At 51.9% G+C, this 14232-nt stretch overlaps 1 protein-coding gene and 1 long non-coding RNA gene across 2 annotated transcripts; one reads left to right on the top strand and one right to left on the bottom strand.

Annotated features, from left to right (window-relative positions):
- The first annotated feature begins 324 nt into the window (after positions 1-324).
- Positions 325-12311, top strand: LOC101949026 (caspase-7-like). The gene is made up of 4 exons (XM_005313406.3): positions 325-2541; positions 4036-4208; positions 10531-10660; positions 11830-12311. The coding sequence occupies exons 1-4, from the start codon at positions 2343-2345 to the stop codon at positions 12072-12074; spliced, it is 747 nt and encodes a 248-aa protein (XP_005313463.2). The 5' UTR covers positions 325-2342; the 3' UTR covers positions 12075-12311.
- On the bottom strand, positions 4755-10631 carry LOC135981538 (uncharacterized). Its single transcript, XR_010598593.1, has 3 exons — positions 10497-10631; positions 6515-6598; positions 4755-5881 (listed from the first exon to the last, which is right to left on the bottom strand). It is a non-coding gene; the product is annotated as an uncharacterized LOC135981538 (long non-coding RNA).
- Positions 12312-14232: the final 1921 nt, after the last annotated feature.

Below are 14232 nucleotides of genomic sequence, written 5' to 3'. Positions count from 1 at the left end.
GCTTAAATCAATTTAGGAGTCTCCACATGCAAAGCTGTCTTGGGTTTCACTAAATCAGTTTAAAAACAAAAAATAGCCCCTTTGCTTAAAAGGGAGGAGCTTTGTGCATAGCCCAGGCCTTTAGTTAGCCTGTGTGACTTGGAATCTAAACAAGACCCGTACCTGTGAGATCCCGCCCCACAGCAGAGAGGCTGCCGCCCACCACTCCTCTTATGCCCCGAAGCAAGCCCACTTCTGATTTTAATCAGGAGTCTCACTACTTTGTGTATTTCTTAAAGCCCAAGCTCCTGGAGTCATGTGATTAGGTGAGACTATCAGATTTCTTTTTTTTTTTTTTTTTTTTTAAGTTTCTAGCCCTCCTGGTTTCACAGAAAACAACAATCTTGAAAGCATGACCCAAGAATTCCCTGAAAGCTCAGAAAGCAAACCCAATGAATGTATTTGTTCTTTTAAAGCCAATCTCCTGATTTCAGGGGCCTGGCTCATGGTTTGTGTACACTTGGTGTTGGCGATAGAGAAAGAAAAGTGGAGGAGAGTAGAGAGTGAATAAAGGGGAAAGCCTGATCCCAAAATCCTCCCCACTTCCTACCCCCAAAATCCTTTCCTCAGCCAAAGGAGTCAAATGAGATTATTTAAGTGCATCCAAAGCAGGAAGCCTGTGAAAGAATTTCTGAGCCGGCAGGGTTTAAATAGAGCAAGGAAGGAAGATAAGGACATTGCTGAGAAGCCAAATGATTTCTTTGCATCGCTGTGGCTGTTCGGGGAATACCTACCCCAGACCTGCTCTTTCCTGGTAATGAAGCTGAGGTGCGGTTAAAGCCAGAGGGTTCAGACAAGGTGGTGGTAGCACCATGAATCACCAGGCCCGGTTCATTATTTGTATAGCAGAAGCAAGTCACGGGCCAGGCCCCTGTCATGTTAGGTCGGTACAAGCTCTATACGCTCAGGAGTTCTGAGGGAGCTCAGGTGTGAGGGGGCTGAGCTGCCAGCAATGATCTCTCATTCAGAGCAGCTACCCTACCAGAAGGCTGTAGGCATACAGCCTTGTGTACAGCCTCTAATTACACAACCACATCCTGTTCCACACCCCCTCACCTGCCTCATTCAGGTGACACGCACAACTGTAAATCTGAAATGACAGAAGCTCCAGCCCTTGGAACCATATTGATCCCACATGGATCATCAGCAAGGGTGGGACCTTTAGATCCACAGCACAGACTTCTACCCCTTGAGCTAATGAAATGGTAGCAGTAGTAGGCTATTTTCTTATGCAGACCACCACAAAAGGGACACGGACACACACTTTGCCACTGGGTTTCACAGTTATTTGCAAAGCAGCAGAGGAGTGTTGACTCAGAAATCTTGTTCTCTTTTATATTCTGGAAGGGAGAGTTCAAGTGATTAAAGATTCATCTCTCCCCCTTGAGCCAGTTCCTTTCATATCCCTACAACCCCATCCCCGTCTGTCCCCGTCACCACAGCTCCTGCCTCCATCACCACTGCTACTAGCCCCTGCCCCACCTTCCTTACCCTGTTCTCTGTGCCTGTCCCCCACCTTGAAAGCAGAGAGGAGAGGAACAGAGAAGGAGGAAGCAACCAGCAGGAGCATTGACAGCACATGAACAATCTCGCTGCTCTCACGCTTCAGTGGCCAGGAGCAGCAATGGCGGGGAAAGTCCGGCTCCGCCCCTGCAGCCCTGATGGTTCTCCCTCTAGGAGAAGTCTCTCTGTGGGAAATGTACTTCCAAGGTTGAGTCTCCTCTAAGGCTCTGAGCACGTGCAAACATCTACATTCAGAGGATTAGAGCTTGGCCAAATTTAGACAGCTTTCCAGAGGATGAGCAAAAGGCACCTCCCTGCCCTAGTATCTAGTCTTGGTGCCAACACCCCATTAAGAACATGAGGTGTTTCAGCTGCACAGAGCTTGCTTCAGGCTGGCTGCAGACTCAGGCAGACTTTCCTGCTTTAGATACACTTGCTACACATTGCAGAGGAAAAGCTTGACAACGAACTTAGCTTTTTACTTGAATAAAAAGTAATAAGACACTGATGTCATCCCCTAACTCCAGGAGTTGGAGCTAGGTCTACAGCCCCATCTATGCCTTAGTCTGGCCTTATTTTGCACATTACCTGAGCTCTGCAGGGTTGGGAGCGGACTGGGTACGACAGCTGTGTTGGCACTGAGTCACCCCGTGAAGCAGGATATGCTTTTCTAGGAGTACTCCACCCTCGCTGAGCGAGAAGACAGATATCGTAGGTAGAGGAAACTGAGATCACTCCTACTGAAGCGATAGGTGCCACCAGCCAGCCTCACCTGAGCGCTGCCAAAGGGATTTCACAGCATGTCTGTGCAGCAGAGAAAGAACAGGGCTGTCATCATTGTCAATTACGAGTTCCACGGCAGCCCTGAGCCGCTGAAACTCAGGAAAGGGGCCAAGAGAGAAGCAGACAAGCTGTTTAAAGCATTATCCAAACTCAACTATGCAGTGAAGCTGCACTATGACCAGGAAGCCCAGGAAATAGAGGAGATCTACCGGCAAGGTACGTGTCCCCTGCTTTGCTCCTGGCAGTGTGCGAAGCTGCATGTTGGGACCAGTGGATGGATGGATGGATGGATGGGGCTTGCATTACATTTGTTGCAGTTTGGAACATCAATTGTGCACAGTTTTGATTGTCTATTCCCCCCCCACACACACACACACCCTTGGGCTGGCATATCCCAGGAAGCACATGCCATTCACAACCCCCAGCCCCCTTGTTTGGTCCTACTCTCAGGAGAGATGTGACTGAGATGGACGTCTTGGGGAGCGGGAGAGTAACCAAAGAATGAGAGGGGGAGACTCCTAAACCTCATGGCCAGGTGAGGTTGTAAACGGTGTCCCTCAATGGTGACCATGCTAAGGAGCAAATGTTGAATTCGGGTGGAAAATGAGCTCTTAGCAAGTCCACAGAGGCGGGTTTGAGTCAGCACCATCGCCACAGGTAGAAGGCGCCGTCTTCTCAATTACGTCCTGGTGGGGCTGCAGGGAACGGCTGTCCCTGCCCAGCTGGTGACCTGCACAGGAGGGAACAGACTACTTCTGGCTGTTGCAATGCCCGCTTCCCTGCCAGGCTGCACGATCCCAGGGATAGCAGAAAGGAGCATGGCTGGTTCCGTCTGCACCGAAGGGAGCTCCTTGCTGACGCCGGCTCCCCTCCTCATACAGCCCAAGAGGGAGTTAGAGCCAGATAACAACAGGGTACAGCTCCTGAGTCTCTGCCCCAGCCCAGCTTAGAACAGTCTTGAGGCTGCTCTAGCTTGTGCCAGCTGCTCTGGTCCCTAAGGGATCATTATATGCCATCTGGGGAGAACCCAAGCCCAGTGCATTACAGCTGCTGCCCGTTCCTGCCTCTGACACACCCTTCCTCCAGGCTGAAAAGGTGCCTGGCCTCCTGCCAGCCCCAGAGTCTCCCCCAGGGATTCCTGCATTGGACCCCATCACTCAAGATGGCACTGGGGTAGATCTTTTAGAAAAAGATGCCCAATCTTGATTGAGAGACTCCACATGATGGAGAACCCACCACGTCCCTAGATGACACGTTCACAGTGAGGGTGCTGGGCCACTGGGATGACTTATCTCCTTTCTGAGTTTATCTAACTTCAGTGACCAACCCCTGGATCTTGCCTGGCCTTTGTATGCTAGGTTAAAGAGCCCTCTGCTATCAGTGACAGGTTCCACCACTGCAAAGGACTGAGGTGCTCATGGAAGGGGGGGCAAAGACATACCCTAAAGAGGACCCCAGCAAATATATTTATTCCCACAACACCCCCAGGAGGCAGGGAGGTATTCTTCCCATTTTTACAGACCTCTCTGGGCCTCAGTTTACCTAAGTGTTTTGCCCCGGGTCACACAGTGAGTCTGGGGCAGGGAATTGACCCCAGCTCCCCTATGTCCCAGGCTCGTATCCGACCCATGGGCCCATCCTTTCTCCTCGTGGGTGCCAGACAGACATCAGGATGCTTTAAGGAGCTGCTGTGCTAACATGTCTTTACAGAGAGCCGGGAAGAGCATGGTGATTGCTTTGTCAGCATTCTGTCCAGCCACGGCGAGGAGGGGGCCATATATGACTGCAGGGGAGAGCTGCTCAAGCTGACAAGGATTTTCCAGATGTTATCCCCACAAAGGTGCCCAGTGCTAGCTGGAAAGCCCAAGATCTTCTTCATACAGGTAACATGGGAACCACCAGACAGGATCAGACCCAAGGTTCATCTAGCCCAGTATTCTATCAGTGGCCAGCACCAATGCTTCAGAGGGAGGTGTAAGAGCCCCACAACAGCAGATGTGGGACCTCCACATTAGGTCTCATCCTGGTTTAAGCCCTTAAGCCTGAGATTTAATATCCCCTCCAGAACTTATGTCATTACTTAGAACAACTCTGGATATTCTTGTTAGCCATATAAATGTCCAATCCTTTTCTGAATCATACTAAGTTCTTGGCCTCAATGACATCATGTGACAGTGAGTTCCACAGGCTAATCAAGTGCTGTCTAAAGTACTATTTCCTCTTCTCAAATTAAAAGGTGAGAAACGCAAACCTAATTGAATGTCCCCTTGTCCTTCTATTACAGACAGGGAGAACAGAACCTCCCAACCATCTCTAGACCAGAGGTTCTCACACTGGGGGACATGGAATGTATTCGGGGGGGGGGGTGAGGGGGAAGCATAAGAAGCTTTAGGAGAAAAGAAAAGAAAAGGGAAGAAAAAACACCCCACTTACTGAGCACATTTTACTGATTCCTCCGGACATAGCAGGTCCTCAGATGGTGCTGTGCATTTGACTCTATAGATGGTGCTGTGGATTTTGATGGATTTCTGTTAAGCTTGCCTAGCATTATACTAAGTCGTTGTCATCGGTACGTTAATCCGTTTGGTGCGATGCGATCAGTACCGGGTTTACATGCTCAGGTACGTCTGCTCGAGCTGCGATCATACCCTTTTACAGCTGTGCTAGGCAGGCAGATTGGAGCTGGTGGAAGAGTAATGCACCCAATTCACAAACATTTACACAACCAGAAGTATCAAGTTCAGCTCTGATAGGGAGGGTCAGATCATTAGATAGCCATACGTATTCCAACAAGCAGCCATCTGTGCAAGCGTTTGTGGCTCTGAAAGGTTCACAGATGTTACGCAGGACGATGCTGAAAATCAGCTCCCGAAAGCGCGCAATGCATTGCCCATTCTTCATTATTTTCTTGTGTGAAGACGTCTCAGTCGTCCATCAGGAAATAGAAATGATGCCATGTGAACAGCCACCCAATACAAATAGCAGGAGACCACAGCATGATTCATCCAAACAATTTAGAGAATGTTTACACCCCATGAATGATGGAGTCATTCATCAATGTCTCACTAACAAAGAGAGGGGCTTACATTGCACCGAGGAGTTCCTGTAGCTCTGGAATGAATCTGGGGACTGAACATTTGAGACCAAAGCGAACGGATCACTTTGCCTCAATCTTGCCAGTCAGCTCCAGGATGACCCAAAGTGCTCCGCAGATCACAGATATTTGTGGCATATGTGATAGCATCACAAGTCTCAGTTCTCTGCCTAGTGGCTAAAGGCTTACACAGTCATTGCCTCACATAGGCCTCAGCTCCTTGGGAACTGGCATTGGTGTTTGGGCTGAGATCCCATCCTACATGCTATTTGCAACCACCTCTGTTCAAGGACTGGTGGCTGTAGCATGACCAAAAAACTTGCATTAAGAATATACCCATGGCACTGGTTTCTCCTCCTACTCCCCATAGCAATTTACACAATCCAGGCTGGAGGTAACAAACATGTGGGTTATCATGGCCACTTCCTCATCATGGTGGAAAGGATGGGGTGTCCTAGTAACCTAGTGGATGAAGAAGGTATCATTTTGTCAGTGATGCTACCTTACCAACTAGACTTAGTGAGCAATCAAACAACTCCCTGAGGCCTCATGAATGGCCAATAGATGGCTTTAGTGCAGGGGTGGCCAACCTGAGCCTGAGAAGGAGCCAGAATTTACCGATTTACATTGCCAAAGAGCCACAGTAATACGTCAGCAGCCCCCCAGCAGCTTCCCCCACCCACTCCCAGCGTTTCCCAGCCACCAGCAGCCAAGCTGATCAGCACCTCCCCCTCCTTCCCTGCACCTCTCAATCAGCTGTTTCGTGACGTGCAGGAGGCTCTGGAGTGGCGGAGGAGGAGCGAGGGCACAGCAGGCTCAGAGGAGGGCGCGGGAAGGAGTGGAGTGGGGGCAGGGCCTGTGGCAGAGCCAGGGGTTGAGCAGTGAGCACCGCCACCCGGCACATTGGAAAGTTGGCGCCTGTAGCTCCTGGAGTCGGTGCCTATACAAAGAGCCGCATATTAACTTCTGAAGAGCCACATGTGGTTCTGGAGCCCCAGGTTGGTCACCCCTGCTTTAGTGGAAGTGTAGGACAGTCTCTTTAGCTAATTCCCTAAAGCCTTCCCTACCCTTCTGACAGCATCTTTTCCATCTTACCTGAGTTCACCTGGAGCCAGGAATTCTTCATGCTGGTGCTGATCTACAGGCATTCCACCTTCCTGGAATTGCTTCAGGTTGCATCTGTGAACAAGGAGATAAGCAGCCAGGTGTCACTGGCATATCGTTAGCAGAAGGTGTCTCCACCTGGTCTCAGGTAGATATTGATGAGCAGTAAAGACAGGATGGATCCTGGTGGGATGGGCTCCCCATGACCCCTCACACTCTTTGGGTCCTGTTGGAGAGGAACAATTGGAGTGTAGAGCTGTGGCATCTACTCCAGTTAAATTATAGCAGTTACTGGGATGATTTAGTTGGGGTTTGCCCAGCTTTGAGCAGGGGGTTGGACGAGATGACCTCCTGAGGTCCCTTCCAACCCTGATAGTCTATGATACTGTGCTGAAAGCAGCAGTGGGATGTAGTAGTACAAGCACAGAGAGCTCAGGCAAAGTTTTCAATAGTATCTCAGAGGCTCTTCAGTGAAAGTCCCATTTTCAGAAATGACTGTCCCATGGCAACCTGTGACAACATCAGTTTTGAAAATGGGACTTAGGTGACTTGGAAAATCTCACCCACAGCCTTGGTCCATTAGTCCCATAGTGCTAGCGGGCAATCTCACTGCTCTGCATAGACTCCATGGTCTGCAGTCTGATTGCCTAGGAGTTGGGAGCTGGAGACTTGGGGATAGTTGGAAGAATCTCCTGCAGAACATCGCATTATTCAGGGAGATTGTCAGGTTTTTCCACTTGGAAAGAGGCAATGATTTCTGTTTACCTGCTAAACCTAAGGGGAAGTTTACAGAGGCGGAAAGTAATTAACCAGTTGGAATTGGTCCAGGGCCTAGGGCTAATGTGCCAACTCTTTCAAAACATGTCATGGGATCTTTCATGAACTCAATGGTTCAAGACAGAAAGTCATGCTCTGAGACAGCTACAGTGCCCTCTAACACCAGTCAGGTGCATCAGTTCAGTAATATCCAAGAAGAGCTCCACTTTAGGCATCACCAATGCCACTCCAAACAGGACTCTGGGGGGGCTTTTTGGAAGGGGGGGGGCGGGTCTCCCATCCACAGATTAGCCTGAGGGAACCTTGCTTACCTAACACATGCCCATAAGCTCAGAGACAGAGTACTACAGCAGAGCGAACAGGTGCAGCATTTCAGTATAGGATGTTTTCTCTCCCCAAAACACGGGGAGAAATAATCACCTCCCAGGGTGGTGGACTTGGTGGGCATCAGGAACTAATTGCTGAGAGGGGGCACAGTGGGCCAAGGAACCCAATCCCGGGTTCGGATCCCACCCCAGGCACAAGTGAGAATCATCCTGGTGGCCCAGAGTCACTGCACTGTTCTGTGTGACTGGCCATCTCAGCTCGAGAGACACCCAGGCCTGGAGGCGCAAGGGGCGCAGCAGGTCCCAGCTGAGGGGCTGGGGGAGCGCTGGGGACTGCAAGGCATGATGGAGAGGCAGTAGCAGGGGGAGCCGTTCATTCACCATTCAGCAAAAATGGAGAAGATGCTTGCATAGCACCTGGCTGTAGCCTGTGTTATCTGCGACTCTCCTTGCCCTCCGGTTCCCTGGCATTTTTAAATGATGCAGCACACGCCACCTCATGGGTCAAACAGATAGGCCTGCCTGACAGCAACCCCCCAGTGTAAGCCGGGCAACGCAGGTTACTAATGCGTTCACCCGGCAATGAACAGCGCAGGCGGCGTCAGAGCTAGACTGTCTGCAGCCACTCCGCTGCAGAACAGTCCCGGGAGGTGCCCATTCCCTGCCCATGCCATTGAGAGGATTAACTGAATACATTCTTTGTTGTACACCTCGCTATGAGCCGCACCATTAAGTCCTCCACTCAGTACTGAATGGTCATTAACACACCCATGCCACTTGCCTGCTCAGGCTTGCGTTGGGGTTTACTGGAAGTCAGCTTGTTAATGATGTATTGGTTTGTACAGCAACTAGCACAGTAAACACCTGCTCAGAACCTCTGGGCACGACCTCAGTATTATAACCATTTCTTTTATGCGTAATAACAATAGAGAGACTCTCCAGAGAGAGTTTGGTGGCCACTGAAAGGGGGTGGCAATTTCAGGTTATGCAACCTGCAGTGCACAGATTCTGCCAGCCATGAGTCAGTCTTTAGTGCTAGCAGCCAAGGTCCTGTTTATTGCTAGGCAGGTACCAGAGAAACAGCTGCAATGCAACCCCCCCCCATAAAGTCCCTGCCCACAGGCTTCATTCCAGCCCCTCACCTGAGACTGGCATCCTTGCTGGTAATTAGGACTCATGTTGCCACACATCCCACTGTATAACAAATTGAGACATAAGAACGACCATACGGGGTCAGCTCAAAGGTCCATCTAGCCCAGTATCCTGTCTTCTGACAGTGGCCAATGGCAGGTGCCCCAGAGGGAATGAACAGAACAGGGAATCATCAAGTGATCCATCCCCTGTTGCCCATTCCCAGACACCGCACACGTCACATAGGGGCCATGTACCCAGGGCTCACCTCATGTGGCATCAGACTCTGGTACTGCCTCAGTTTCGCTTCTTCCACAGGGAAAGGAGACCACCCCACCTGGAGCTTTGTAGTTACCCTCCCCTGGTGGGGACTGGCTTGCTAGGCCATTAGACCCATCCCAGGCTCAGCAATCCATTCCCCCTATACATACTGCAGGGGACTTCAGCCAGTTTTTTTGCTTTTCACTGGTAGACAGACCCTTCCAGAGCCCCTGTAAGAACCTCACATGACCTTCCTGCTCTCTGAGGCATCTCCCTACACTTAGCCTGTGGGTCTGAGTCACATGCTCCCATTATCTGCCCCTGGGACTCATTCCTTTCACCTGGGGAGGTGGTTGCAATCTGCCACAGGCCCAGAGGAGCCACAACCTCCTTAAAGGACTAGTTCCCCTGTAACCGGCCACCAAACAGGCATGGGGTGTGAATGAACCTCACTCACTACGAACTGGCCAGATCAAGGGCAGGTTCTGGCTACTTTGCAGAACAGAGTAGCCGGAAGCAGGGAGAGGATCCGGCCAGGAGTATCTATTTTTGAGCGCTTGCAGAACAGAGGCTAGACAGATCCAGTCACTGCCCCAAGGAGCTTGCAATCTAGACAGCTGGGTAATAAATGTACAGCACCAGCTGCATGGCAGGAGTCTGCTCCAAGGAAAGCGGATCAGTGGCATTTTCCAAGCTGTCTCCTTTGATTATCCCCTGCCCAGATTGCTAATCTTACCAGATCCCCCCAATCTGCCACCAGGAAGGGTTGGTGTGTGGGGTTCTGTGCCAGCCATGGAGGGGAAGGGAGAGACAGATGGGGCCTCTAGACCTGTGGGGAATGGGAGATGGCTGTGGGGGCTCCAGGCCTGTGGGGTGGGGAAGATGAAGGGGGGTTGCAGGCCTGTGGGGAGGGGGAGATGGCTCGAGATTCCAGGCCTGTGGAGGGAGGGGAAGATAGCTGGGGGTTCCAGCCAGGCTTGTGGGGAGGGGGAGATGAAGGGGGGGCTCTAGGCTTGTGGGGAGGGGAGATGAAGGGGGCTCAGGCCTGGGGGGAGGGGAGATGAAGGGGGGTTCCAGCCAGGCCTGGGGGGAGGGGGAGATGAAGGGGGTTCCAGGCCTGGGGGGAGGGGAAGATAGCTGGGGATTCCAGCCAGGCTTGTGGGGAGGGGAGATGAAGGGGGCTCAGGCCTGGGGGGAGGGGAGATAAAGGGGGGTTCCAGCCAGGCCTGGGGGGAGGGGGAGATGAAGGGGGTTCCAGGCCTGGGGGGAGGGGAAGATAGCTGGGGGTTCCAGCCAGGCTTGTGGGGAGGGGAGATGAAGGGGGCTCAGGCCTGGGGGCAGGGGAGATGAAGGGGGGTTCCAGCCAGGCCTGTGGGAGGGAAGATGCCCGTGGGGAGGGGGAAATGAAAGGGGGCTCAGGCCTGCCCCAGAGGAGGCCAGAGGGGATAACAGTGGAATGAACAGCACCAAACACAGACCTTTGCTGGCTGATTGCGGCGCTTGTGTTTCCAGGCCTGCCGTGGGAATGTGACGGATCCAGGTGTGTGGGTGGAGACAGACAGCGGCCGGCCCTCAGCAGACAGCTTCTCGCACTACCTCTCCATCCCTGACAGCACCGCCGTGATGTTCGCCTGCAGCCCAGGTGAGTGAGAGCAGAGACGGCCCTGGGACCGGAGGCCGGAAGGGGCTGTCACCCCAGGGGCGATTCTGCTCCTTCAGGTCTAACGCCCTTCTGGCCCGTCCGCGGAGCAGAACTGCTACCGAACAGGGAGCTGTCTAGTCTCCAGCAACAGCCACCACTTTGACTCTGTAGCTCTGGTGCTGGAGTCAACAGCTGCCCTCTTTCACGCTATTTGGGAAAGAAACGTTGAACTTCTTTTCTCAGTTAAACGTGGAGGTGGGGAGAATCCCACCGAAAAGGCACGTAGGGAAACAGGGTCGAGTCTCGACCCAGGATCCTCATGCATACAGGCTCAGGGTGATCCCCACTAGACTTGTGCAGCCCGTGGCCCACAGAGTACCCCCGTAATCATCCCGGGGATGTATCGACAGAGAGTCCGGCTCACTGTACAATGCTGGGCCATTCCGGCAGAGGGGGAATTGTTCAAAGATGGGGGGGCCCTAATGTGGGGTTTGATGGGGGAGTCATGACACTAGCTGCATAGCCATTTTACATGCTGCTTCCCCTGTCCCAGGGTCCAGCCGGGCCCCATGCTGGCCGAGAAGGGAACGAAGTTGCTCTTGGCTTGCATTTGGGGGGTGGGACAGAGGTGGCGAACGCAGAAAAAAGAGGAGAGTGACTGTTCCTTTCCTTCACACCCCTGGCTCCCATGGGGGCCCTCAACCCAAGGCTTTCCTCAGCCAAATGGGTATAGTGTACCCCTCATCCCGATCAATCGCTTGCCACTGCTCCCACACTGGCCCTGCACCTCCCACCAGGCCTCTGGAGGGGAAGGAGGGAGACATTTTTTGATGCAGGTTAATTTAAACTGAAAACCTGCAGATTTCCATGACATGGTGCTGGAAAGACCTGAGCCGAGGCTCCAGGAAGGCTTCTCTTCTAGCACCAGGGCAACGCACCATGGCTGGCAAACAGGTGCAGTCGTTCCTGCTGCAGGCTATGTTTGTACAGCACCTGGCACGATGGGGTCCTGATTCCGTTCTGTAGTGTAGATGGGGCCATGGAAACAGTGGGTCAACCAATCTCCTCCCTGCCACCAGCACAGCAGCTGCATCAGTATTTGAATGAAGCAGCCCGCTGGGAATTTACACCCACAAGAGACAACAACGTCCTTTCTCTGGTATTTTCAGGCTACAGCGCTTTCCTCAATCTGGGGGGCTCCATGTTTCTCCAGACCTTGCTGGAGTTTCTGGAAGGAGATGAGCGGCATCTTGAACTTGCACGTCTAATGACCCGCATCAGCTGGAAAGTCGCGTTTCACCACGAAGCCAAAGGGAAATACCAGGGGGAAAAGGAAATGCCCTGCTTTGTCACCAACATGGTGCGAGAGGTTTATCCATTCTCCATCCAAACCACGGAGAGCAGCAGCCTCTGAGAACTCAGATCTCGCTGGAGGGAGCCACCAGCTGCTTTCCAACTCTTTCAGGAGTGCTGTGCATGGCCAGTGACTGCAAGAGAATCACAGAGCGCGTGAGGGCCAGCAGCATTTCTGTCCTGACAGATTACCGAGTCCACGGGACTGGGACTTTTGTGTTGTATGAGCAAATGAAAGGCCGTGCACCTCTCCAGTGCTCTATGAATAATAAAACTAACATTGCACGATTATTTAAAACAGGTTCTAGAGACGGTTTGATTCTGCGCCAGCTTGTAGCTGCACAATCGTTAAAGTGGCAACAGCCCATTTACAACTACATTTTCCAACCTCTAAAATCCACATACACCATCAGAGCAGTTTGAAAATTGGTGGCCCAGTTCCAGGCCCAAAGTAGAGTAGGTGGGGTAAATTTGAGATTATTTGGTTACGGAATTCCTGAGTTAGGGGCCACCCAGCTATTTTGAACTCTTTCAACTTTCTTTCATTTTTTTTTTTTTTTTTTTTTGCAGAGATGGCAAAAAATCTATAGGCAGGATCCACCTGAAACTTCTCCTAGCTGAATGCCTCCTTTGAACTCTAGTATCTGATACTAAGAATGATAATAAGGGCTGCATAAGGTGCTGTGATGATCCCAGTAACTCTTGCCATTCGGGAGGGGGTAGACTTAAGGGTGGGAGGCAGCAGTGTGTGTGATGTGTCACCTTTGCTCTCATTTCCCCATTTTCCAACAGGCATTTTGGGAAGTAAACTCCCATTCCAGAGGGGGCGGAGGAGCTCAAGGCTCAGCTGAGCGCCTGAACCTTAACGTTTTTGCGTGTGTGGGTCAAAGACTACAGCATGTGCTGATCGGTTGTATCTGTGCCAAAACCCAAGGGCCTCTGTACAACTCCAGTGCTACCAGGGGGGTCTGGCTGAGCGTATCTCAGAACCCCATCTGGCCCTCAGTGACTTACATTTCAGTTACCAGGGCCCCACACAAGTTCCTCATGAGTTTGGCTCTACACAGCTGAGTGAGCAAGCGGAACTTTTCTCCCTTATCTTTGAGTTGTTCTTCTCACGCTAGATGTGCTCCGCAGCCATAAATAAGATTATAAAGTTTATGGGAATAAGGCTCCCTGGCCCAGGCTGTCTTTGGTTTTACACCCTAAAGCTCCCAGAAAATTAAGCCGGCAGCTTGCAGCGGATGCGGCGATTCACAACCAAGTGTTTTTACTTGAATGTTCTGCTTCAGCTTTATTTTCCTCAGCTCAGCTGTGTGGTCAATACACAGATCAGCAGCGTCCTCTGCTAGGCGAGCTGCCATCTGCTGTGACCGTGGAACACCTGATCAACTCTTTCTGAGCTTGGCTAATTACAGCCAAACTGGACCAAAGTGCAAATGGTTTTGTTTGCATGGGAGATAAGCAAGTTGATAAGAGGGGAAGGAGCTCCTGTTTAAAGTGAGTTTGCTTCTCCTTTATTGCAGGAAGCCAGCCCTTAGCTTGTGCAAACTGAAATCAAATAAAAAAGCAGGTGGCACTTTCACCCAAACACACAGCACCCTCCATCTGATGTCCAGGAGGGTCTGAATGCTCAGTTTAGCAGGAAGGCCACGTTGGTACATACATCCCTCTTTAGGGTGCACACCCCAAGCCTGATTTAGATGGCACATCTTAATGGAGCTGCCTAGGGGCTGCAAGGACTTGGTGGCCGCTCCTCAGGAGCCACAGTAAGTGCCACCGGGACCCCGCATCCCGAACCTCCTCCTGCCCACCAACCCCCTGCCCCAGCCTCCCTCCCGGAGCTCGCACCCCCCTCAACAGCCTGCCCCAGCCCCCTCCTGCACCTAACCTACCCCAGCCCGGAGTCCCCCCCTGCACCCAAACTCCCTCCTAGAGCTCACACACCCCTCAACACCCTGCTCCAGCCCCCTCCTAAACCCCAAACCCCTCATCCCTGGCCTCACCCCAGAGCCACCACCACCAGCACTATAGGAAAGATTTCTCCGCCAGATCAAAAATCGCCATGGAAGGAGAGCACGTTTCCACTACCATCAGTGTAGTATGCCATCCATCAAAGCCCCTTAATTGCCAAGTCCTGTCTTGGGTGGTTCTGTTGTACACTCTGTCGAAACTTAGAAGTAAATGTGTTTAAGGTAAACTCTGTCCAGCCCTGCTCT

The sequence above is a fragment of the Chrysemys picta genome, chromosome 2 (assembly GCF_011386835.1).
Source record: "Chrysemys picta bellii isolate R12L10 chromosome 2, ASM1138683v2, whole genome shotgun sequence".
Classification (NCBI taxonomy): Eukaryota; Metazoa; Chordata; order Testudines; family Emydidae; genus Chrysemys; species Chrysemys picta.
This window is presented reverse-complemented; position numbering and strand designations above follow the sequence as displayed.